The following is a 26,630-nucleotide window of genomic DNA, read 5'->3' on the forward strand; positions in this document are numbered from 1 at the left end:
TCACGTTAATGTTGCACAAGTTACTATAATATGCTAGAAGAAACAAAAAATTAACAAACTTCTGGGAATTAAATAATGGTTCTATTGCTAGTTGATGTAATGTCAGTGCTTGAAAATGAAGATAATATAATGTTACCTCAAAAGAAAAAAAATTTTTAGTTGTCTTAACGTTCTCTGTCTTTTTAAATCAGCAAGAACCTGACATCACTAAAATAAAACCCTGCCCGGATGATTAAAATAAACTTTTCCTCAGTTACATTTTGAAGGGAAATATTATTGCATCTTCTTTTAATTGACACAGGCATACACACAAATTTGCTTTCTCAGTCAGAGTATGTATTCTTCTAAGAAAAAATAAAACTAAGCTGATCTTAAAGTATAGTATTTACCCAGTACTAATGATTGAGATAAATTTGGAAAAATCCAATCAACTATTTTACTTAATTTAAACTCAACATTTTGCTTCTATAAATCTGAGTTAAAAGGATTTAGGAATGCAACTTATGCTACCCAGAGAAGAAAGAAATTTAGTGTTTTTCGTACCATTATCAAGAGACTGCTTCAAAGCATTGTTTAAAACAAATTCTCCTGTTCCAAACCTGGATAACCTGCTATCTTTTTAAGAAAATCACTTAAAAAATTTAACAACAGATGTTTCACTTTGCATACCAAAGAAACCCAGAAAAATGCTATAAAGAGCACACTTGCTGGGATTTTTGTTTTGGCTATGGTTTTGCTATTGATTCTTGTAAGAGTTGTTAATCCTGATTGCAAAAAACAATGAAAAGACGACAAAGATGCATTTGTTAGCTTATAGGAAATTATGAAAGGAAATGGTGTCTGAGCTTCTATTTGAAATAGATATATGAAGGCTTCACTAATGTTAAAATAACATTGTTTTTATAAATACTAATAATATATTAACATATATATTATATATAAATATATATATTTATATTTATATATAAAATATATATAAAATATATTTATATTTATATATATATAAAATATATATATATAAATATAATATAAAAATAAAATGTTAAATATGTATCCAATCACCATAATAATGATTTTGATTTAGGAATCTGTAATCTACTAATTATTTTAATAAAGTTTAGAATTATTTAAACATTTTAACATATTAGTAAAGAACAAAATATGGAAGGTGGTCAGAGCAAAAAAAGAAGACTACATTTTCTTTTTCATGTTAGTCTATCATAGCATAAGGCATGAATATTATCGATAATTTTGTTATTCTGATTAATGTCTGAAAGAGAAGATGAACACATGGTAATATTATTCTTTAGTTTAATGGCCTTTTTAAAAACTGAATTACAGGATTACCTCAAAACAGCACTTATGGTAAACCTCTAGTGAGTTCACAGTTAATGGGTGCCTTGTAAGTAGGTCGAATTTTTTTGTGCTTGGATTAAAAATATTTTTTTCCTCACACATTCTTTGGGAGTCTGTGTAGCATCCACGTTAATTTACAGGAAATGTGATACACAACTCTTTTAGGAATGTCCCAATTTCCCGTCATATTGTCCGATTAAATGAATTAAGGAACTTCGGTGTTACTAAACTCGGCCAACAGGGAACGGTTGTATGACAAGTAAATAAGTCTTGCTGGGAACATGTTGCTTAAGGGATAAAATAGTTCAGCCAACAAGTGAACCAAAAAATTAAACGTTAACTAAGGAAGGTAATCACTTGGAAAGGCATAGCTAACAGAGGATTCAGGTATATATAGGATTGAAGATCTCTCAGTTAAGTCTATAGCAAAGGATGGTTTCTTGGAACTTCCAAAAATTTAAAACCATGAAACATCTACTACTGCTACTATTCTGTGTTTTTATAGTTAAGGCCCAAGCTATTGATGACTACGATGAGGTGACTTTTAAATATTATTGTATTCTTACTAATATTATTAATATAAAATATAACCAAAACATAATCATATGTGAATATTATAATGAAATTAACATTGATTTTAATTATGAAATTGAATTGTTAATCTCTAAGACCTATTTTATTTAAAGAATGTTGCATAGTGTTTCTTATACAAAAACAAAATAATAATTTCTCATTTTCTGGTTTATCACCTTTATTTTCCCAGGAAGAAGATGTCAGATCTAATGTAAGATGTGTTTTTCCGATTGTTGCTATCCTGAGTACTATCATTTTCATTGAGTTCTAGCAATATGTTATTACAATTTGAGAACAAATATCTGAAAATTTCCCAGACTATAAAATAATAAAAGAGCAGCATTTTAAAAGAAAAAAGCTGTAGTAGCTAGATGGCTCTTTGGTGAAGGAGGGTAATATAAAGCTCATGAAATTACAGGCTATTTATGAATGAAAATTGTAAACTAAATCTAAAAGCAGAAGAGATCAAGTGTGGTAATAGAAGATTAAAAATTGTTTTTTTCAAATGAGAAATTTATATATTGTTATTATTAGTGGTTATCAAATACATCGCTCCATTTAATTTATTCATTCATAGAACAGTTTTTCCTCAAGTACTATCTTTGCTGATTTACTCCTACTGGTTTGCAGATGTCAAAAATACAAAAATGCATTTAGAGAAATGAATATTTAAAGAATTAAAATTTTATTATCAAATGACTCCTGATCAAATTTCTTGTATATAGCATAGTATCACCATACTAGAAATAAAAGTACACAGTAATACATAAATGAAGTGATTCATTTTGGATCACTTGTTGAATTTGAAGGGAACCTAAGTGTTTTAATTATCAAACTATACATATGAAAAGATAGTTATTTGGTTAATTGAATTAGGTAAGAAAAATGTAAAACATGTGTAAGAGTAAACTTTTATAAAGTACTTGGGTAAGCACTTTTACATTCCTGCTCACCAACTAATCTACACAGAGACAGTTTACTAGTTTAACCTTCCAATTGGATTTTCTAGTTTTAGTTATTTCAATAAGTGGTCTTCATAAACTTCATATAATTTCTTTTAAGATGTTTAACATTTTTCATTTACTTTTCTCTAGGAAAGCTAGATCACCAACACTACCTCTTTAATTATATTCTAAAATAAAAAAGAAATATTTTTCTTCTGTTATAATTTGATTTGTAGTAAACAGATGAATCACATTTCATAAAATTCCTGTCTGGCTGGGACCATGTCTTTGACACAAAATATGTATATTTCCTACAAATCTTCATACATTATTATTTTTCTTGCAGTCACACATAACATATACTGTAGTTTAATTTCAGCAGTTAAGCAGGGGAATCTTGATCCAACTTGCCTGGGTTTAAAGCCTAGTGCTCTACCACTAAATGTTAAATATTATTCTAACTTACTGAATAAATGACAGTGAAATTCCAAACAGTCATTCAATGACTTCTAGGCCCACAAAATAGCTAGAGAGCTTAGTCTCTGCAGCAAATCTAATCATTTGTTAATTTGTAATTAAGTCTCAAAAGGTGTAAGTACTGACAAAGGTCATATGATGATAATATAGTTAATCTAAGCCAGCACTTTTGTATTGCATTGCATATTTTCCACTTCACTATCTTTTAATGTAATATTTTTTCAATTAGCAAATAATTTTAATTGCAATGCACATACCTTGAGAATTATTTTAAATATGAGAAAATCATGGTATTTGATAAAGGAAATCAAGTAGAAAATTTCATGAGAATGATTTAACAATTTTGTTGATAGAAGATAAGATTGAAGTTAGTAGTGGAAAAGCCACTTACACTGTAGTATCTGTTATGTGTGATTGCAATAAAAACAATAATAATAACTCAATATGTGTCAGGTATTCTTCTAAGGGTGTCATATGCAATGAGTCATTTAATCCTAACAATCATCTTATATGGCAGATACTTTTATCATCCCTATTTTACAGATGAAGTAACTTGCCAAAGATCTTTATAGCTAGTAAGTGGTGGGGGTCAAGACTTGAAACCAAGCAGTCTGGCTCCAGAATACCTTATTCCTCTTCAAACATGTTAGAGCCAATGGTTGTCTTATTACAAATAAATCCTAAGTAAATTTTGCTTTTAATAAATCTGTATTGCCTCTTAAATATTATTATATAGGAGTTAGCCAAATTAATCATCAATTCATAAAAATTGAAAGTAAAAAAATAATTAACAATAATTACAGGAATTTAGTAATCCAGTGCCTTGAGAACATTTATTCCTCCTGACGGTATAGATTTCTTACTATTTTGTATGTTCCAATGTATAGGTTTCAGGAATCTGAGGTCATTACCTTTCATTATCTGATACAACATTTTTTAAAGTCTCTTTTTAAAAACTACCCCAGGCACAATAGCTTTTTGCACTGTTTTTCTTTCTACTGTTACTGAAGAAACCTAAGGAACCTATTGATTTACGAACAACAACTAGCTAGTTGATGAACCTTAAGCAAATCCTCAGTCATTTGATAACCAAAGTTATAGAATGAGGGTGTTGGAATAGCTACATCTAAAATCTCCTATAACACTCTACATTTTATTTCTGCCTGGTTCCCTGAAGTTGCATTTGGATGCCCGTGGTCATCGACCCTATGACAAGAAGAGGGAGGAGGCTCCCAGCCTGAGACCCGTCCCCCCTCCCATCAGCGGAGATGGCTATCAGGCTCGTCCAGCCAAAGCAGCTATCCGCCAGAAGAAAGTGGAGAGAAAACCCCCTGATGCTGACGGCTGCCTGCACGCTGACCCAGACCTGGTGGGTGGGCCTCCCGTGCGAAGAAGGCCTGTATTCATCATGTCTTCCTGATGTTGTGTTGACCCACATTACCATCATTTTTATTTTGTTTGTATCTTTTGGATGTAAATACAAAACATAAACTTACTGGGCCTTGGGCTAAGGGTGCTTTTCTAATTTTCTTTGGTCTGGGCCCAAGATTACAAATTAGGACACATGATGTTGCCTCTCCTTTGTACTTTGCCCACTTTGTCTGTTCAGAGGGTAACATTTTCATAGCCTAATTACCTTTGTTCTGTGGTAAGGATTATTTTTAATCTTCAGAGGAATATAATGATGAGTCTAGAATTTCTGGTCTCACATAAAGAAAATCAAATTGCAAGTTTTTATATTGGTGAATGATGTCATTGAATTTTCACTATATGCTATTTTCACAAATATCCATAACCCCAATCCTTCATCTAATGTTGGCTATTTTCTTTGTTTGCAGGGCGTGTTGTGTCCTACAGGATGTCAGTTGCAAGATACTTTGGTAAAAGAGGAAAGACCAATCAGAAAGAATGTAGAAGAGTTAATTACTAATATAGAGTCCGTTTCCCAGACCTCTACTTCCACCTTTCAGTATATAACTCTGCTAAAAAACATGTGGAAAGAGAGGCAGAAGCAAGTAAAAGGTAGATGTCCTTGTGTTTCCTGTTTGATTCTATTATAAAATTGAAACTGTCAGAGTGCCATGGGAATGCACAATTCTGAGGAGATTCACGTTTCTAGATGAGTTCGAGTAGTTCAGTATGAGCCTGATTACCCCAAGGTCCTCACTTAGGCATCTTCACCTGCAACTTGTCTGACAAGCACTATGCAACTCTTATTCCCAGTCTGGCATCAGCAAGGATGATTCTCTGTGAAAATTTTCACTGTGAGTCCTTATTTTTAGTCTATAAAAAAACTTGTGACTCCGAAGACAGTATATTCACAGAGTAAAAATTTAGCATTTATAGATTGAACATTTGAGGTTTTGAATATAACTGTGTCCAGGATATACTCAATTGAATTGCAGATAATGATCTTATCCTTTGAATCCTGAGATCTGAACTTTGAGTGCTATTGGCTTGGTGGTTAGGAATCAGCTAGTGAGCCAGCATGGCATAGGTGTTTCAGGGAGTAGCATACCCAAATTTGGACATTTTTCAAAGGAATCATGGCATTTCTCTTGTATATTTCAAGGCTCTGCTGTACTTAAGTAAGATGAATAAATAAATCAAGTGTGTCTACTCCATAAGATGTTGAACTTCTGAGATGGAAAGCCTAAGTCCTGCTTTCTCCTCTTTTTGTCACCAAAGTAATAGATAACTTATTGTATCTATTATTAGGCATAATTTTTAGCTTAATCTAAGGTAAATTACTATTATAGTAGCTAGACTATATGTTAATTTTTGTATGCCATTGGGCAAATAATTTCCCCTAAGTACAACTACATATCATGACTGCCCGATGTTCATTCGGAGTCTATTAGTTTATTCTCAGAAAATCAGAATCACAATTGTGTGGTTGAATACGTTTAGTTTTTTTATCAGGAGAAAATGCTAACCACTCCTACATAATTTCATTTTTCCAGATAATGAAAATGTAATAAATGAGTACTCCTCACAACTGGAAAAGCACCAGTTATATATAGATGAGACTGTGAACAGTAATATCCCAACTAAACTTCGTGTGCTCCGTTCAATTCTGGAAAATTTGAGAAGCAAAATACAAAAATTAGAATCGGATGTCTCAGCTCAGATGGAATACTGCCGCAGCCCGTGTACTGTCACTTGCAATATTCCTGTGGTGTCTGGCAGAGGTAACTAGTTAAGATACATATTTCTAGTAGGTTCCAGAAGAACTCACACTCTCTAAAAATAAGAGAACTAAAAGAAGTCCAATGGATTTTCCCAACAGATCCTAATGACATCTTAGCACATCATGAAGATACCCCTACCATGCCTAATGCATTTGCCAGTTTTTGATGAGTAGGAAGCAGTGTAATGATGGTGGTAGCTCCATGGGTGTAATGTACATGCTTGCTTGAAAAGATGGTGGAATCATGGATAGATGTAGGGATTTCTCCATCACGTGGGTTCTGGAAGTTTATGGATATCACAGGACACAAAAGGTAGAGAAGAGCTTTTACACCCCCTTGGCAGATAGAATTCCTTGAAACCGAGTTTGATTTTTAGTAAAAGGAAGATTAAGTTTCTACAACATATTCTCAAATGTCTAAAATAAAATGTTCTTTAGTATCTATGTAATCAGTTATCTTACAAAATTAGTGACTAAAGACAAGGTAATGATGTTGTAGTCCCTAAATATAATGTTATCTTATGGTTGCAGAATGTGAGGAAATTATCAGGAATGGAGGTGAAACATCTGAAATGTATCTCATTCAGCCTGACAGTTCTATCAAACCATATAGAGTATACTGTGATATGAAAACAGAAAGAGGAGGTAAGTGTTTGATGGCTTTTGACCTATTATGCTGAAATTGTTTTGATACCATAAAATGCCAGGAAATAAAACCTAGGTTTAACGTAGCTAACAATGAGCCATTTGATTTGGAATTCAAGCTGATGTTTTAGAATACCTCTGATTCACAATTTGGGGTAAGATAAGGCACTTGCAGTTTCCAAAGATTTTGCGAGTTTTCCTCTCACATTTATTTCCTTATTATATCTATTTTGGAGCACTAAATATCGATGGGCATGAATTAAATGGACAAGGAATTCAGACATTGCCCTCAAAGCGACATTATTTGTTAGTGGTAATGTGTGTTATTTTGTTTCTTTCAACCAAAGGATGGACAGTAATTCAGAACCGTCAAGATGGTAGTGTTGACTTTGGCAGGAAATGGGATCCATATAAGGAAGGATTTGGAAATATTGCAACCAATGCAGATGGGAAAAAATACTGTGGTGTACCAGGTAAAAACTGGGAGTACAAAATAAAATCATTCTTTTTTAGATGGTTTTTTTTTTTCCATTTAAAAAACATAGTGTTGGTAGTCTGTTTTTAGGAGTTTTAGGAGGTTAAGAAGAATTTACAAAAAGAGTATAAAAGCTAATGATGAGGGGGAAAAGCCAGTTTTTTTTTTAAAGGTTTTATTTTTGGTGAGATTTTATTTTATTTTTCCTTTAGGTGAGTATTGGCTTGGAAATGACAAAATTAGCCAGCTTACCAGGTTGGGACCCACAAAGCTTTTTATTGAAATGGAGGACTGGAAAGGAGATAAGGTGACAGCACTCTATGAAGGATTCACTGTACAGAGTGAGGCCAACAAATATCAACTCTCAGTGAGCAAATACAAGGGCACAGCTGGCAATGCCCTCATAGAAGGAGCTTCTCAACTGGTGGGAGAAAACCGGACTATGACCATCCACAACAGCATGTTCTTCAGCACATACGACAGAGACAATGACGGCTGGTACGTGCTGGTTCTTCCCTCCTGCTTTTAGCACCGCTGCTAACATTGCTTCTTGGAGTCATTAGTGATCGCTAATGTGATTAGTGACTCTCATTTCTTGGGTACTTCCTGTGTGCCAGCCACTGTGCTAAGCTCTTTCTGGGTCACTCTAAAGCACTCCAGCTATAAGGTTGCCATTACTATCCTCATTTTACAAATTAAGATTAGAGAGATTAAGGAATTTACACAAAATCACATAACCATAAAAGATACAACTGGAATTTGAGCACAGTTACTAAGTAGTGCGTACTTAGATAGATTTCCCTATCTCTAAATTGTACTGTGTATATCAAAACCTCCATTTTGTTTTCCAGGGATCTGTAACACTAAGGGATCTGAAAGCTATCATTTCAGGATAAAGTAACAAATATAGATTAATTTGCCACATAAGCCCAGTTCTCTCCCTTTCTTGCTATAGGGCAGAGAAGACCTTTACTGTGTAATTGTGACTTTACATATAGAACCAGAGGGAAGGAATATTGCACACAGCACTTCTCTGTGCGTACTTAGCAAAGAATTAACTTGAGAGCACTGCAGTTCTAATAACCCCAAACGAATTTCCTTTCAGGAAAACTACAGATCCCAGAAAGCAGTGTTCTAAAGAGGATGGTGGTGGATGGTGGTATAATAGATGTCATGCAGCCAATCCAAATGGCAGATACTACTGGGGTGGCCCTTATACCTGGGACATGGCAAAGCACGGCACAGACGATGGAGTGGTGTGGATGAACTGGCAGGGGTCCTGGTACTCGATGAAGAAGATGTCCATGAAGATCAGGCCCTACTTCCCAGAGCAATAGTCCTCCACACATAGATTATTATTCTTCCCTACATAACAACATTTTTATATATCATGTCATCAGAATTTTTTTTCATACCTTATATCCCTCTAAAGCTATCAAAATGTAGTAAGTGTGACTTTTTGGAAACAGTATTTAGACAAATGACATTTAAAATAGCACATGATTTTCTTTCATATTCATTATTTCTGTTGCATACCAAGATGTAACTAAAAGGATGACTGTGGATAGTCAGTGTTCATAATTTCAGTGGATTGTGAAAAGTTTCAAATTAGGAAGAGAAATTTTCTATCCTTGTGGGAAAACTGTGAGGTGAGCTAAAAACCTGTGTTTAAAAGTCCACTTTTAAACCTCTCTTTATTTATGTAATATCTGTCACAGAAAACTCAAAAAGATTTATTCATTAAACTGGTTTCTGTTACAATAAATTAATGTTTTCTTATTTTGTACTCCACATGGCCACTCAGTTAGGCTTTGTGAGAACTGAGGCTTTGTGAACTTGTGAGAAAAGAGAAGCATTCACAACCTCAAGTAGCTAATGAAGTGGCAGTGAACCCCTGAAGTTTCAGCATCTCCCTCTGCACCATGAAAATCCACTGCTCTGCAGGGAACTAGACTTGCGGATCAGAGATCCCAAGAGGACAGTCACGGTCAAGTCTTCACCATTTGTTTTTTGAGGGAAACAGCGAGGGAGGAAGCAGCATTTGTCTGTTGCCCCTGGAAATTCGGCCTATTGGCCTCAACTGGGTTTTTGTTTTTCACATGGTCACACCAGAACTGAAATAGAAGTGAATTTCTCTTCTTTCTACTTCTCCTCGGCAAATGAGTATATCAACTCAACTTTCTTTTACTCTGTATTCTCCATCGCCCTGTGCAACCCTCTGACCCTTAATCCTCCTTCCCTCTTGTAGCATCATTGCCACTGATTTTCATGGAAACATTGTCCTGACACTCATCTTCTTAGGCTTTGCATCGAAGCAAAAGTTATTCATTTCTATCACGGGAATGCTATCACTCCCTTAATTCCTCATCATAGCCAACTTCAACTTTTACCTGGTTTCCCTGCCGTAGGTTCTGTCTCACCTATATTCAATTTGTCTGTTACTCTGCCATCACATATACCGTCCTAAAAACAGAAAATTCTGACCAAGTTACTTTCCTGCTTAATGTTAGCTCGTTGTTATCAAGTGTTAAAATCCAGATTTCTTAGCTGGGAGTGAAAATGGTTTGTTACTTGGTCCCAGCACTGTCTCCTGCCCCTGTTCCTCTTCACGATACATCTGCACTCTTGTCACAGTGAATTTTTCACCGTTCCTGGAAAGGTCAGGCCCTTTTATATTGTGCTCCCATTGTAAACAACATCTTTCCTCCAACACCATCTGACAAAATTGCTGTCCATTTCAAGCTTCGCTTTAAATTCAATTTGTCTGTTCTACACACCTTTCTCCTTTGCTGATAATGAGCTCTTATTCATCTTTGATTCCAGAATCATCTGCCTGTCAGAAAGTCAGATTTTCATAAATTTATAAATATTCTATGACTAAATCCAATGATTATCAAGATCTTGGATAGCCCTTTCTTAGGTAGAACCCATTTTCCAATAAAGGCACACATAGAAACTCAATATGCAAGATACTGGAAAGTAGGAATTTTGCAGCAAGCCTGAATGTATCAAAAGCCCACGAAATAAAGGATGGGGAGGTGGCAGGGGCCCAATCTAAGGGCAATATCACTCAGATCTTTGCTCAACCCTCTTATGTACCCAGGACTAAGTGAATCCTAGAGTTTAAAGTAAAACCACAGATTAAAACTCACTAAAGTAGATAATCCGATGGTCAATTTCTTAGTTAATGTACAAGTAGCAGAAAAACAGAGACCACACCTGGGTAATATGTAATATCTATTTAGAAAGAAGTAAGCCTTCTTAAGGTATCAGTTGGTAAGAAATGTTACCTATCTGATTTTGCCCATTCAAGCTTCACAATTTCGAATACAATCAAAAGGTAGTGTCCCCTAGTTAGAATATATAAAACAGTATCTAAAAAGGTTAACTCATGACTTTTATGGAGATAATAAAAAGATGAGTTGAAAATTAATAATCCCACACTATGGCATGAGAACTATATTTATTATACAATTAAGACTGAAAGTATGGAACAAACTATAAAGGATATATGTACTTGGGATGTAAATTTCCCATTTCTCTGCATTTAGGAACCAAGGAAAACAAGTAACCAATGTTAACTGAAGCCTTGTTTTTTAAGGTGAAAACACATGGGACAAAAACGTAGATTATCTGGCATACCACGAGCCACAGTAGTTGAACTGACATTTCTGTTCAACCATTACACACACTGATCATCTAAACCTGCAGAGCTTATTTAGAATACAGAGTTCCTGAAGTCAACCCAGGTTTATTACATCAGAGCCTCTACATGGGAAGATCCTAAGAATATATATTTTTAATAAATGTCCCCAAGAGATTCTGATCACCAGCTGGATTTTGGAACGAGTGATTCAGGCTACATTTGCATTCACCTGAGACTCCCATCTTTCTTATCTGGCACTCTTCCCACTCAAGTGGTGACTATGAGGCAATATTTAGAGCAAGAGGTCATCTTTGCAATTACTGTGACTTCATACTGTGACCACTGCCTATCTTTAAGGCTCAACTTGGATTTAGCAGCTAACCACTATTTCTATTCTGGTATCTGTCAGTATCAGCTGATTCTTTAGTTGGACTTTTAGTTTTTCTGAGGTGTAGAAACAAATGAAAGATGCTACCGACCATTTGTACATAGAGCTGAAGCTGTGATCTGAACACCATACATTCCCCCACTGTGCCATGTGATCTGATGCTCCCTGCTTGATGCTCCCACTGTCACTCAGCTCTGCACCAAGTCACAATGTGTTGGTGCATAATTATGCCTAAACCTAGCAAATGGAATAAGTTCTGTTTATTTTAACATTAATTGTGGTTTTAAATAACGAAAGTAGTACATATTATGTGTAGACGTTTTGGGAAATACAGAGAAATGTAGAACGATTTATAATTTCAGCACTAAGAGGGAAGCAGCTAATATGTCAGTAGATGTTTTTGTTTTTATCCTGTGCGTGTTTTAGAACTTGAATATTTCACATTGTGGCATGGAAAATTTTCCATGTTACTTAATATTCTTCTATAATGTTATTTTCTATATGATTTTTAATGGCCATATAATATTGCATTGTGTGCCATGTACTCTTTTTTTAAGCAAGTGTCTCTCATTAGACATTTAGATTTTTCTGACCTAGTCCTAATAAAGACAATACTGCAATTAGCATCCTTATGCATAACTTTTTTGCATATATACATAATCTGTATTATCTATAATATAGGTTTTTATCTATTTCCTTCTAGAATAAATTCCTAGAAGCAGAATTTCTAGAGGAAATAAAAGGTTTTGGCATTCTAAAAGTTTTTAAAATAAATATATTGCCAAATAACTCTCCATAAAGATTGCATTGATTTACCTGTAACACACAGAATTAGAGGTGTTTATATATATTTTTTTCTTCTCCTTCATGAATGCTGAAAGTTATGATTAAAATATTGACAATTGCTTTAATTTTCATATCTTTAATTACTGGTGCAACTAAGGGATTTTAAAATGTTTAATGATCATTTGTGTATCTTGTTTTGAGAGTTCCCTTTCAGGTCCTATCCCCAATTTTCTATTAGGAGAATCATCTTTTATATGAATTCTTAACATTATTTATGTATGTAGGATAGCAATCAGGAGCCTGATATTACCTATTATTTACTCAAATATTTTATTTCCTAGGTGATTACACTGGGAGAGTCATATGCTTATGCAAATAGTCTTAACTGGTATGAATATTAACCGTTGTACCCTTTCTCTCCTCCCAAACAAGATGTGACCAACAGGTGATATGTTTTTTGGTTTTGTCTTTTGACTGAATTATGTTTATTTCTCCAACAACTTTTTATTCGAAAAGTTTCAGTCTTACAAAGAAATTGTAAGAATAGTTTAATGAATACCTCTATGCGTTTCACCTAGATTCACCAACTGTTTGCTACATTTGCTTTATCTCTCAAAAGGAGATACTTTTAATGCAGTTTTGCAACAGCCTATGTAGGCATATGACCCTGAGGTCATAGATCTATTGCAGATAGAGCCAAAGGTGTATTTAGCAAATATTTTCCAGAGTGCTCTGTTGCAATCAACATGTAGCCACCTTCAGCAGTGAGCTGATGAAGAGGGAGACCACTGTTTAATAGCTAAGCATTTCTCAGCTCAATCCTGGCAGGTTACCTTAAATTTTCTTGCCTCTGTGGTTTTGAAGTGTTGCTTTTACAAGGGGAAATGGAAGACAAAATGTCTAACTCTCGTATGAGAATATGAATCTCTTCCCTGGGTGCAAATTCCTCACCATACTACTTACTCCCTTCTATGACGTTTAAGGCCCTGACACCCCCACCCTCAATTAATTAAAGATTTTCTTCATAAATGAGATTTATAAAGTATTTGAGAGTCAATTAAAAAGAAGATGTAGGTGAATTAATAAATGCATAAATAAATACATATGATAGCTCCAGAATGGTTTCTATGTAAATTTCATTAGCTACAAGCAATTTGTATAATCTTCACCAAAATCTAAATGTTGCTACTTCTCAAGTTGTTTCAGCAAATAGTAAATGTTGTATTACTTTGTTCAACTATAACAAATAATTAGCTTATGATTTATGCATCCTGCATGTACTTATATTAATATGGTATCATTTTCTTTCAGGCTTTTCTAGACAAGATTTTAGATAAATAATGAACTTGGATGGATGGATCTTGTTTGATTCACCAGTTGCACCCCTAGTGTCGGCTAACTTGGAAATGTATTTTGTTGGTTATAAAGGGAACACATGACAGAGTATAATTAGATCAGTAATACTACTGGGAAAGTAATTAAAATTAAACGCTATTTGTAATACGCTCATGTTTATCTAAACTACAGTATCATTATCCTAGAACTTAGAATAAATTATGTGGGCAAATTAAGTGGTTAGAGCCTGTAAGAACACTGTTGTGAGCTTCATCCCCAGACGTGTTTCTTATCATCACATTATTTAACCTCCCTAAGCTACTATTTTCTCATCAAAAAATCAATTTATAGAATGTCCTCACCTTTATTAAAGGAACTCTAGTAATTATCAATTAAAAATATTCTTATAATATTTTCTGGAAATGTAATACTTTATTCTAAAAGGTTTCCAGACACTAAAAATAAATATGTAAATAGAATACATGAATCAAAATGTAAATAATTTCTTTTAATAAAAATGAAATATGACATCAATAGATACAGAAGGGATTTATGCATTCAGTAGGAGCTTGAAATGGAAGACCTTTAAAGTTCCTTTTAACCCTTAAATTTCTTAATTCACAAATATTTTATTGGGTCATTACTTTGTGCCATACCTTGAGTGAAGTAGTAGGGAAAACAATAGAGTCTCTGCACTTAAGGAAAGAGTAATCAAGAAGTTTCTCATGTACCACTGCATGCTAAAGAGAGCATCAAGGTGGCTACAGGCTAACAGATGAAGATGGATCTATCTAGGTGTAAAATTAAGATACAGCTGAATATTTTTTACATTTCTTACTCAGGAAAAAAATCCCTAATTCAGCATTTTCCTCTGTAGCAGACATATTTAAAAACCATGTACTTACCTGGCAAAACTTTCACGTTCATATCTATTTTATTCATTTATTGATTCATTCATTCAACTAGGGGTTATTATGAAATGGGTAATCTAAATAGAACTTGCAGATTAAGAGGAGGTTTGGGTGGGGTGGGCAGTGGGAGGAGGAGTAGCACCATGAGTAAGTAGCAGAAGTTAAGGAAAGAGGAAACAAAAAAATTTAAAAAGTCAATGTAAAATAAAACTGTTTCTAAAAAAATCATCAACTGTAAGAAAATCTTCTAAATTGAGTGATAGAGAAAGTTTGGAAATAAAGGAACAACATGCAAAAAATTAAAGAAAGAGGAAACAATAATAAAATTAAGAAAATAAACTTAAAATTGTTTTAAAATGTATTTATTATTTTAAGAAAGCTTTTTAAATAAAGTGATAATGTTAAAAATAAAATGGCTTGTAAAGATATCTAGGTAAATGCAAAAACAAAGAAATTGGGAGTAATGATAATACTAATATTTAACAAGGTGAAATTCAATTCTAAAAGGATGAAACAAGTAAAAGAGGGACATTATATAATGATTAAAAAGTATAATCAATGGAGAAGATATAATAGTCAAAAACTTTCATGCACTAGATAATAAAAGAGCCAATCACACAAAACAAAATTTCTAGAACAGGAAAAGAAAACACACATACACAAAACACTGAGTGAGACCTTATTATATACACACGGACCACACATAAAAACATGTATGTGTATATAAATATATGTTCATGCATACATGCACATATTTTAAAATATGATAGATCAATTATATAAAATTTAAAAAGGTACAGAATATATAAATATTATCAACAAACTTGGTAACATAAAATTTTGTAACCTATAAAATAAAATTATAATTCTATTTGCCTATGAAACAATCACAAAAATTAATCATGTACTTGCCCACAAAGAATATCTTAATTCTAAAACAGAATGAAAAAATTGGTTAAACTAAATAGTTGATGAAATACTTGGAAATTAATAATTAAAAGATGACTCACCAATTCCACATCAGATCAGGGTTATAGAAAAAAAAAGATAACTCACTGGAACCCCCTAAAAAAGGAACTAATTGGAAACTAAGAAAGGCTTTTCTAAATAGCCCCTAGAACAAACAAAAGAAGAAAAAATTTAAGTTAGAATTTTTCTAGACAGGAAGAAAAAAAGTGAAGAGTAAAAGGGAGAACACTTCGTCCAAAAACTATAGTTTAAAGATGACCAAGGTAGTGTAAGCACTGGAGAGAGTCTGTATATATTCCATAGATGCAAAAAGACTTTTAATTAAATTGGCATTTCTTTTCCCCTGGCAAAGAATGGTTTAATAAATGACCTCAGCATAACTGGCTAGAAAACAAAAGTTGACCTTCTTCATAACATATTAAAATGAATTCTAGGTTAATGAAATATTTAAATGTAAAAGAAAAAAAACAATAAAAATATTTACAGAAACTTAAAAAACCCATCTATGTCTCTCCACCCGGGAGCCAGTGCAGCCTGCCACTGCCAGGGTCCCGTGATCCAGGGACAACTTCCCCGGGAGAACACACGGTGTGTCTCAGGCTGGTGCAACGTCATGCTGGCCTCTGCCGTCACAGGCTCGCCCTGCATCCGTAGCCCTCCATCCCCCCGGCCTGAGTGAGCCAGAGCCCCAGAATCAGCTACTCCTTTAACCCCGTCCTGTCTGAGAGAAGAACAGATGCCCTCAGACGACCTACACGCAGAGGCGGGGCCAAATCCAAAGCTGAACCCAGGAAGCTGTGCAAACAAAGAAGAGAAAGGGAAATCTCCCCCAGCAGCCTCAGGAGCAGAGGATTAAATCTCCACAATCAACTTGATGTACCCTGCATCTATGGAATACCGAATAGACAACGAAACATCCCAAATTGAGGAGGTGGACTTTGGGAGCAACGATATATATATTTTTTCCCTTTATCACTTTTTGTGACTGTGTAAGTGTATGCTTCTGTGTGTGATTTTGTCTGTATAGTTCTGTTTTTACCATTTCTCCTAGGGTTCTGCCTGTCTGTTTTTTCTTTTTTTTTTTTATTACTTAAAAAATTTTTTTCTTAATAATTATTTTTTATTTTTTATTTTAATAACTATTTTATTTCATCTTCTGTCTTTCATTCTTTCTTTTTTTTTTCTACCTTTTATTCTGAGCCATGTGGATGAAATGCTCTTGGTGCTCCAGCCAGGGGTTAGGGCTGTGCATCTGAGGTGGGAGAGCCAAGTTCAGGACACTGTTCCACAAGACCACCCAGTTCCATGTAATATCAAATGGCAAAAATCTCTCAGATATCTCCATCTCAACACCAAGACCCACCTTCACTAAACGACCAGCAAGCTACAGTGCTGGACACCCTATGCCAAACAACTAGCAAGACAAGAACACAACCCCATCCATTAACACAGAGGCTGTCTAAAATCATAGTAAGGCCACAGACACCCCAAAACACACTACCAGACATGGACCTGCCCACTAGAAAGACAAGATCCATCCGCATCCATCAGAACACAGACACTAGTCCCCTCCACCAGGAAACCTGCAAAACCTACTGAACCAACCTTAGCCACTGGGGACAGACACCAAAAACAACGGGAACTACGAACCTGCAGCCTGCGAAAAGGAGACCCCAAACACAGTAAGTTAAGCAAAATGAGAAGACAGAAAAACACAGAGCAGATGAAGGAGCAAGGCAAAAACCCACCAGACCTAACAAATGAAGAGGAAATAGGCAGTCTACCTGAAAAAGAATTCAGAATAATGATAGTAAAGATGATCCAAAATCTTGGAAATAGAATGGAGAAAATACAAGAAACGTTTAACAAGGACCTGAAGAACTAAAGAGCAAAGAAACAGTGATGAACAACACAAAAAATGAAATTAAAAATTCTCTAGAAGGGATCAGTAGCAGAATAACTGAGGCAGAAGAATGATTAAGTGACCTGGAAGATAAAATAGTGGAAATAACTACTGCAGAACAGGATAAAGAAAAAACAATGAAGAGAATTGAGGACAGTCTCAGAGACCTCTGGGACAACATTAAATGCACCAACATTCGAATTATAGGGGTCCTGGAAGAAGAAGAGAAAAAGAAAGGGACTGAGAAAATATTTGAAGAGATTATAGTTGAAAACTTCCCTAATATGGGAAAGGAAATCGTTAATCAAGTCCAGGAAGCACAGAGAGTCCCATACAGGATAAATCCAAGGAGAAACACGCCAAGACACATATTAATCAAACTATCAAAAATTAAATACAAAAAAAGTATTAAAAGCAGCAAGGGAAAACAACAAATAACACACAAGGGAATCCTCATAAGCTTAACAGCTGATCATTCAGCAGAGACTCTGCAAGCCAGAAGGGAGTGACAGGACATATTTAAAGTGATGAAGGAGAAAAACCTACAACCAAGATTACTCTACCTAGCAAGGATCTCATTCAGATTTGATGGAGAAATCAGAAGTTTTACAGAAAAGCAAAAGCTAAGAGAATTCAACACCACCAAACCAGCTCTACAACAAATGCTAAAGGAAATTTTATAAGTGGGAAACACAAGAGAAGAAAAGGACCTACAAAAACAAACCAAAAACAATTAAGAAAATGGTCATAGGAACATACATATTGATAATTACATTAAACGTGAATGGATTAAATGCTCCAACCAAAAGATGCAGGCTTGCAGAATGGATACAAAAACAAGACCCATATATATGTTGTCTACAAGAGACTCACTTCAGACCTAGGGACACATACAGACTGAAAGTGAGGGGATGGAAAAAGATATTCCATGCAAATGGAAATCAAAAGAAAGCTGGAGTAGCAATTCTCATATCAGACAAAATAAACTTTAAAACAAAGACTACTACAAGAGACAAAGAAGGACACTACATAATGATCAAGGGATCAATCCAAGAAGAAGATATAACAATTGTAAATTTTTATGCACCCAACATAGGAGCCCCTCAATACATAAGGCAAATACTAACAGCCATAAATGGGATAATCGACCGTAATGCAGTCATATTAGGGGACTTTGAAACCCCACTTTCAAGAATGGACAGATCATCCAAAATGAAAATAAATAAGGAAACACAAGCTTTAAGTGATACATTGAACAAGATGGACTTAATTGATATTTATAGGACATTCCACCCAAAAACAACAGAATACACATTTTTCTCAAGTGCTCATGGAACATTCTCCAGGATAGATCATATCTTGGGTCACAAATCAAGCCTTGGTAATTTTAAGAAAATTGAAATCATATCAAGTATCTTTCCCGACCACAACGCTATGAGACTAGGTATCAATTACAGGAAAAAAATCTGTAAAAAATACAAACACATGGAGGCTTAACAATACACTACTTAATAACCAAAAGATCACTGAAGAAATCAAAGAGGAAATCAAAGCATACCAAGAAACAAATGACAATGAAAACACGAGGACCCAAAACCTATGGGATGCAGCAAAAGCAGTTCTAAGAGGGAAGTTTATAGCAATACAATCCTACCTTAAGAAGCAAGAAACATCCCAAATAAACAACCTAACCTTACACCTAAAGCAATTAGAGAAAGAAGACAAAAAAATCCCAAAGTTAGCAGAAGGAAAGAAAACATCAAGACCAGATCAGAAATAAATGAAAAAGAAATGAAGGAAATGATAGAAAACATCAATAAAATTAAAGCTGCGTGTTTGAGAAGATGAACAAAATTGATAAACCATTAGCCAGACTCATGAAGAAAAAAGGGAGAAGACTCAAACCAATAGAATTAGAAATGAAAAAGGAGAAGTAACAACTGACACTGCAGAAATACAAAGGATCATGAGAGAGTACTACAAGCAACTCTATGCCAATAAAATGGACAACCTGGAAGAAATGGACAAATTCTTAGAAATGCACAACCTTCCAAGACTAAACCAGGAAGAAATAGAAAATATGAACAGACCAATCACAAGCACTGAAATTGAAACTGTGATTAAAAATATTCCAACAAACAAAAGCCCAGGACCAGATGGATTCACAGGTGAATTCTATCAAACATTTAGAGAAGACCTAACACCTATCCTTCTCAAACTCTTCCAAAATATAGCAGAGGGAGTAACACTCCCAAACTCATTCTATGAGGTCACCATCACCCTGATACCAAAACCAGACAAAGATGCCACAAAGAAAGAAAACTACAAGCCAATTTCACTGATGAATATAGATTCAAAAATCCTCAACAAAATACTAGCAAACAGAATCCAACAGCACATTAAAATGATCATACACCACGATCAAGTGGGGTTTATCCCAGGAATGCAAGGATTCTTCAACATATGCAAATCAATCAATGTGGTACACCATATCAACAAATTGAAGGAGAAAAACCATATGATCATCTCAATAGATGCAGAGAAAGCTTTCCACAAAGTTCAACACCGATTTATGAAAAAAACCCTCCAGAAAGTAGGCATAGAGGGAATTTTCCTGAACATAATAAAGGTCATATATGACAAACCCACAGCAAACATTGTCCTCAATGGTGAAAAATTGAAACCGTTTCCACTAAGATCAGGAACAAGACAAGGTTGCCCACTCTCACCACTATTATTCAACATAATTTGGGAAGTTTGAGCCACAGCAATCAGAGATGAAAAAGAAATAAAAGTAATCCAAATTGGAAAAGAAGCAAAGCTGTCACTGTTTGCAGATGACCTGATACTATACATAGAGAATCCTAAAGATGCTACTAGAAAACTACTAGAGCTAATCAATGAATTTGGTAAAGTAGCAGGATACAAAATTAATGCAGAGAAATTTCTAGCATTCCTATACACTAATGATGGAAAATCTGAAAGTGAAATTAAGAAAAAACTCCCATTTACCATTGCAACAAATAGAATAAAATATCTAGGAATAAACCTACATAAGGAGACAAAAGACCTGTATGCAGAAAATTATAAGACACAGATGAAAGAAATTAAAGATGATACAAATAGATGGAGAGATATACCATGTTCTTGGATTGGAAGAATCAACATTGTGAAAATGACTCTACTACCCAAAGCAATCTACAGATTCAATGCAATCCCTATCAAACTACCACTGGCATTTTTCACAGAAGTAGAACAAAAAATTTCACAATTTCTATGGAAACACAAAAGACCTCGAATAGCCAAAGCAATCTTGAGAAAGAAAAACGGAGCTGGAGGAATCAGGCTCCCGCACTTCAGAGTATCCTACAAAGCTACAGTAATCAAGACAGTATGGTACTGGCACAAAAACCGAAATATAGATCAATGGAACAGGATAGAAAGCCCAGAGGTAAATGCACGCACATATGGTCACCTTATTTTTGGTAAAGGAAGCAAGAATATACAGCGGAGAAAAGACAGCCTCTTCAATAAGTGGTGCTGTGAAAACTGGGCAGGTACATGTAAAAGTATGAAATTAGATCACTCTTTAACACCATACAAAAAATAAACTCAAAATGGATTAAACACCTAAATGTAAGTCCAGACACTATCAAACTCTTAGAGGAAAACATAGGCAGAACACTCTATGACATAAATCACAGCAAGATCCTTTTTGACCCACCTCCTAGAGAAATGGAAATAAAAACAAAAATAAACAAATGGGACCTAATGAAACTTAAAACCTTTTGCACAGCAAAGAAAACCATAAACAAGACCAAAGGACAACCCTCAGAATGGGAGAAAATATTTGCAAATGAAGCAACTGACAAAGGATTAACCTCCAAAACATACAAGCAACACATGCAGCTCAATATCAAAAAAACAAACAACCCAATCCAAAAATGGGCAGAAGACCTAAATAGACATTTCTCCAAAGAAGATATACAGATTGCCAACAAACACATGAAAGAATGCTCAACATCATTAATCATTAGAGAAATGCAAATCAAAACACATTGATAGGGCTTCCCTGGTGGCGCAGTGGTTGAGAATCTGCCTGCAAATGCAGGGGACACGGGTTCGAGCCCTGGTCTGGGAAGATCCCACATGCCGCAGAGCAACTGGGCCCATGAGCCACAACTACTGAGCCTGTGCGTCTGGAGCCTGTGCTCCACAACAAGAGAGGCCACAATAGTGAGAGGCCCGCACACCGCGATGAAGAGTGGCCCCCACTTGCCACAACTAGAGAAAGCCCTAGCACACAAACGAAGATGCAACATAGCAATCAATCAATCAATAAAAAAGAAAGACTCCTCATTTCCTCCTCTTCCCTTTTAAAAAAAAAAACACAATGAAATATCATCTCACACCAGTCAGAATGGCCATCATTAAAAAATCTACAAACAATAAATGTTGGAGAGGGAGTGGAGAAAAGGGAACCCTCTTGCACTGTTGGTGGGAATGTAAATTGATACAGCCACTATGGAGAACAGTATGGAGGTTCCTTAAAAAACTAAAAATAGAACTACCATACCACCCAGCAACCCCAGCACTGGGAATATACCCTGAGAAAACCATAATTGAAAAATAGTCATGTACCACAACAATGTTCATTGCAGCTGTATTTACAATAGCCAAGGCATGGAAGCAACCTAAGTGTCCATCGACAGATGAATGGATAAAGAAGATGTGGCACATACATACAATGGAATATTACCTGCCATAAAACGAAACGAAATTGAGTTATTTGTAGTAAGGCGGATGGGCCTAGAGTCTGTCATACAGAGTAAAGTAAGTCAGAAAGAGAAAAACAAATACTGTATGCTAACACATATATATGGAATCTAAAAAAAAAAAAAAAAAAAAAGCTCCGGAAGAAACTAGGGGCAAGACAGGAATAAAGACACAGACCTACTAGAGAATGGACTTGAGGATATGGGGAGGGGGAAGGGTAAGCTGGGACAAAGTGAGAGAGTGGCATGGACATATATACACTACCAAACGTAAAATAGCTACCTAGTGGGAAGCAGCCGCATAGCACAGGGAGATCAGCTCAGTGCTTTGTGACCACCTGGGGGGGGGGGATAGGGAGGGTGGGAGGGAGGGAGATGCAAGAGGGAAGAGATATGGGAACATATGTATATGTATAACTGATTCACTTTGTTAAAAAGCAGAAACTGGGCTTCCCTGGTGGCACAGTGGTTGAGAATCTGCCTGCTAATGCAGGGGACACGGGTTCGAGCCCTGGTCTGGGAAGATCCCACATGCTGCGGAGCAACTAGGCCCGTGAGCCACAATTACTGAGCCTGCGCGTCTGGAGCCTGTGCTCCACAACAAGAGAGGCCACGATAGTGAGAGGCCCGCGCACCGCAATTAAGAGTGGCCCCCGCTTGCCACAACTAGAGAAGGCCCTCGCACAGAAACGAAGGCCCAACACAGCCAAAAATAAATAAATAAATTTAAAAATTAAAAAAAACAAAAAAAACCAAAGGGGTGGATTTGGTCACGGCTTCTGAATCTGGGCTCAGTGAAGTTTTAAAAAATAAATAAATAAATAAATAAAAAGCAGAAACCAACACACCATTGGAAAGCAATTATACACCAATAAAGTTGTTAAAAAAAAAAACCATCTGTTCAATCATGGAGTAGGTGAGTCATTCTTTTTTTTTTAATTTAATTGTATTTTTTTTTTATACAGCAGGTTCTTATTACTCATCAATTTTATACACATCAGTGTATACATGCATGTCAATACCAATCACCCAATTCATCACACCACCATCCCCACCACCCCGCTGATTTCCCCCCTTCGTGTTCATACGTGTGTTCTCTACATTTGTGTCTCAACTTCTGCCCTGCAAACCAGTTCATGTGTACCATTTTTCTAGGTTCTACATACATGCATTAATATATGATATTTGTTTTTCTCTTTCTGACTTACTAAACCCTGTATGACAGTCTCTAGATCCACCCACATCTCAACAAATGACTCAATTTTGTCCCTTTTTATGGCTGAGTAATATTCCATTGTATATATGTACCACTTCTTCTTTATCCATTCGTCTGTCGATGGGCATTTAGGTTGCTTCCATGACCTGGCTATTGTAAATAGAGCTGCAATGAACATTGGGGTGCATGCGTCTTTTTGAATAATGCTTTTCTCTGAGTATATGCTCAGTAGTGGGATTGCTGGATCATATGGTAGTTCTATTTTTAGTTTTTTAAAGAACCTCCATACTGTTCTCCATAGTGGCTGTATCAATTTACATTCCCACCAACAGTGCAAGAGGGTTCCCTTTTCTCCACACCCTCTCCAGCATTTTTTGTTTGTAGAATTTCTGATGATGCCCATTCTAACTGGTGTGAGGTGATACCTCATTGTAGTTTCGATTTGCATTTCTCTAATAATTAGTGATGTTGAACAGCTTTTCATGTGCTTCTTGGCCATCAGTATGTCTTCTTTGGAGAAATGTCTATTTAGGTCTTCTGCCCATTTTTGGATTGGGTTGTTTGTTTCTTTAATATTGAACTGCATGGGCTGTTTATATATTTTGGAGATTAATCCTTTGTCCGTTATTCGTTTGCAAATATTTTCTCCCATTCTGAGGGTTGTCTTTTCACCTTGTTTATGGTTTCCTTTTCTCTGCAAAAGCTTTTAAGTTTTATTAGATCCCATTTGTTTATTTTTGTTTTTATTTCCATTACTCTAGGAGGTGGATCAAAAAAGATCTTGCTGTGATGTATGTCAAAGAGTTCTTCCAGGCTTCCCTGGTGGCGCAGTGGTTGAGAATCTGCCTGCCAATGCAGTGAACACGGGTTCGAGTCCTGGTCTGGGAAGATCCCACATGCCGTGGAGCAACTAGGCCCATGAGCCACAATTACTGAGCCTGCGCATCTGGAGCCTGTGCTCGGCAACAAGAGAGGCCGCGATAGTGAGAGGTCTGCACACTGCGATGAAGAGTGGCCCCCACTTGCTGCAACTGGAGAAAGCCCTTGCACAGAAACAAAGACCCAACACAGCCATAAATAAATAAATAAAATTATTTTAAAAAATAAAGAGTGTTCTTCCTATGTTTTCCTTTAAGAGTTTTATAGTGTCCAGTCTTACGTTTAGGTCTCTAATCCATTTTGAGTTTATTTTTGTGTATGGTGTTAGGGAGTTTTCTACTTTCATTCTTTTGCATGTAGCTGTCCAGTTTTCCTAGCACCACTTATTAAAGTGACTGTCTTTTCTCCATTGTATATCCGTGTCTCCTTTGTCATAGATTAGTTGACCATAGGTGCATGGGTTTATCTCTGGGCTTTCTATCCTGTTCCATTGATCTATATTTCTGTTTTTGTGCCAGTACCATACTGCCTTTATTATTGTAGCTTTGTAGTATAGTCTGAAGTCAGGGAGTCTGGTTCCTCCAGCTCCGTTTTTTCCCCTCAAGACTGCTTTGGCTATTCGGGGTCTTATGTGTCTCTGTACAAATTTTAAAATTTTTTGTTCTAGTTCCGTGAAAAATGCCGTTGGTAATTTGATAGGGATTGCACTGAATCTGTAGATTGCTTTGGGTAGTATAGTCATTTTCACAATATTGATTCTTCTAATCCAAGAACATGGTATATCTCTCCATCTGTTGGTATCATCTTTAATTTCTTTCATCAGCGTCTTATAATTTTCTGCATACAGGTCTTTTGTCTCCCTAGGTAGGTTTATTCCTAGGTATTTTATTCTTTTCATTGCAATGGTAAATGGGATTGTTTCCTTAATTTCACTTTCAGATTTTCCATCATTAGTGTATAGGAATGCAAGAGATTTCTGTGCATTAATTTTGTATCCTGCAACTTTACCAAATTCATTGATTAGCTCTAGTAGTTTTCTGGTGGCATTTTTAGGATTCTCTATGTATAGTATCATGTCCTCTGAAAACGGTGACAGTTTTAGTTCTTCTTTTCCAATTTGTATTCCTTTTATTTCTTTTTCTTCTCTGATTGCTGTGGCTAGGACTTCCAAAACTATGTTGAATAATAGCAGTGAGAGTGGATATCCTTGTCTTGTTCCTCATCGTAGAGAAAATGCTTTCAGTTTTTCACCATTGAGAATGATGTCTGCTGTGGGTTTGTCATAAATGGCCTTCATTATGTTGAGGTAGGTTCCCTCTATGCCCACTTTCTGGAGAGTTTTTATCAGAAATGGGTGTTGAATTTTGTCAAAAGCTTTTTCTGCATCTATTGAGATGATCATATGGTTTTTATTCTTCAATTTGTTAATATATTGTATCACATTGATTGATTTGTGTATATTGAAGAATCCTTGCTTCCCTGGGATAAATCTCACTTGATCATGGTGTATGATCCTTTTAATGTGTTGTTGGATTCTGTTTGCTAGTATTTCGTTGAGAATTTTTGCATCTATATTTATCAATGATATTGGTCTGTAATTTTCTTTTTTTTGTAGTATCTTTTTCTGGTTTTGGTATCAGGGTGATGGTGGCCTCATAGAATGAGTTTGGGAGTGTTCCTTCCTCTGCAATTTTTTGGAAGAGTTTGAGAAGGATGGGTGTTAGCTCTTCTCTAAATGTTTGATAGAATTCACCTGTGAAGCCATGTGGTCCTGGAATTTTGTTTGTTGGAAGATTTTTAATCACAGTTTCAATTTCATCATTTGTGATTGGTCTGTTCATATTTTCTGTTTCTTCCTGGTTCAGTCTTGGAGGTTTATACCTTTCTAAGTATTTGTCCATTTCTTCGAGGTTGTCCATTTTATTGGCATAGAGTTATTTGTAGTAGTCACTTAGGATGCTTTGTATTTCTGCAGGGTCTGTTGTAACTTCTCCTTTTTCATTTCTAATTTTATTCTTTTGTGTCCTCTCCCTTTTTTTCTTGATGAGTCTGACTAATGGTTATCAACTTTGTTTATCTTCTCAGAGAACCAGCTTTTAGTTTTATTGATCTTTCCTATCATTTTCTTTGTTTCTATTTCATTTATTTCTAATGTGATCTTT

At 35.5% G+C, this 26,630-nt stretch overlaps 1 protein-coding gene across 1 annotated transcript; it reads left to right on the plus strand.

Annotated features, from left to right (window-relative positions):
• Nucleotides 1–1,788: 1,788 nt before the first annotated feature.
• FGB (fibrinogen beta chain) lies at nucleotides 1,789–9,153 on the plus strand. Its single transcript, XM_068542656.1, has 8 exons — nucleotides 1,789–1,893; nucleotides 4,528–4,719; nucleotides 5,189–5,372; nucleotides 6,314–6,541; nucleotides 7,072–7,185; nucleotides 7,533–7,658; nucleotides 7,873–8,158; nucleotides 8,766–9,153. Exons 1-8 carry the CDS (start codon nucleotides 1,789–1,791, stop codon nucleotides 8,995–8,997), a joined length of 1,467 nt encoding a protein of 488 aa, XP_068398757.1. The 3' UTR covers nucleotides 8,998–9,153.
• The last annotated feature ends 17,477 nt before the right edge of the window (nucleotides 9,154–26,630 follow it).

Source organism: Eschrichtius robustus, chromosome 4 (assembly GCF_028021215.1).
Source record: "Eschrichtius robustus isolate mEscRob2 chromosome 4, mEscRob2.pri, whole genome shotgun sequence".
Lineage (NCBI taxonomy): Eukaryota > Metazoa > Chordata > Mammalia > Artiodactyla > Eschrichtiidae > Eschrichtius > Eschrichtius robustus.

Bases quoted from the DNA above. Each gene is read 5' to 3' on its own strand.
- FGB (XM_068542656.1), top strand. From the start codon at position 1,789: ATGGTTTCTTGGAACTTCCAAAAATTTAAAACCATGAAACATCTACTA. The intron at 1,894-4,527 runs GTGACTTTTAAA...GGTTCCCTGAAG, and splicing joins CTATTGATGACTACGATGAG to TTGCATTTGGATGCCCGTGG. The intron at 8,159-8,765 runs GTACGTGCTGGT...ATTTCCTTTCAG, and splicing joins GACAGAGACAATGACGGCTG to GAAAACTACAGATCCCAGAA.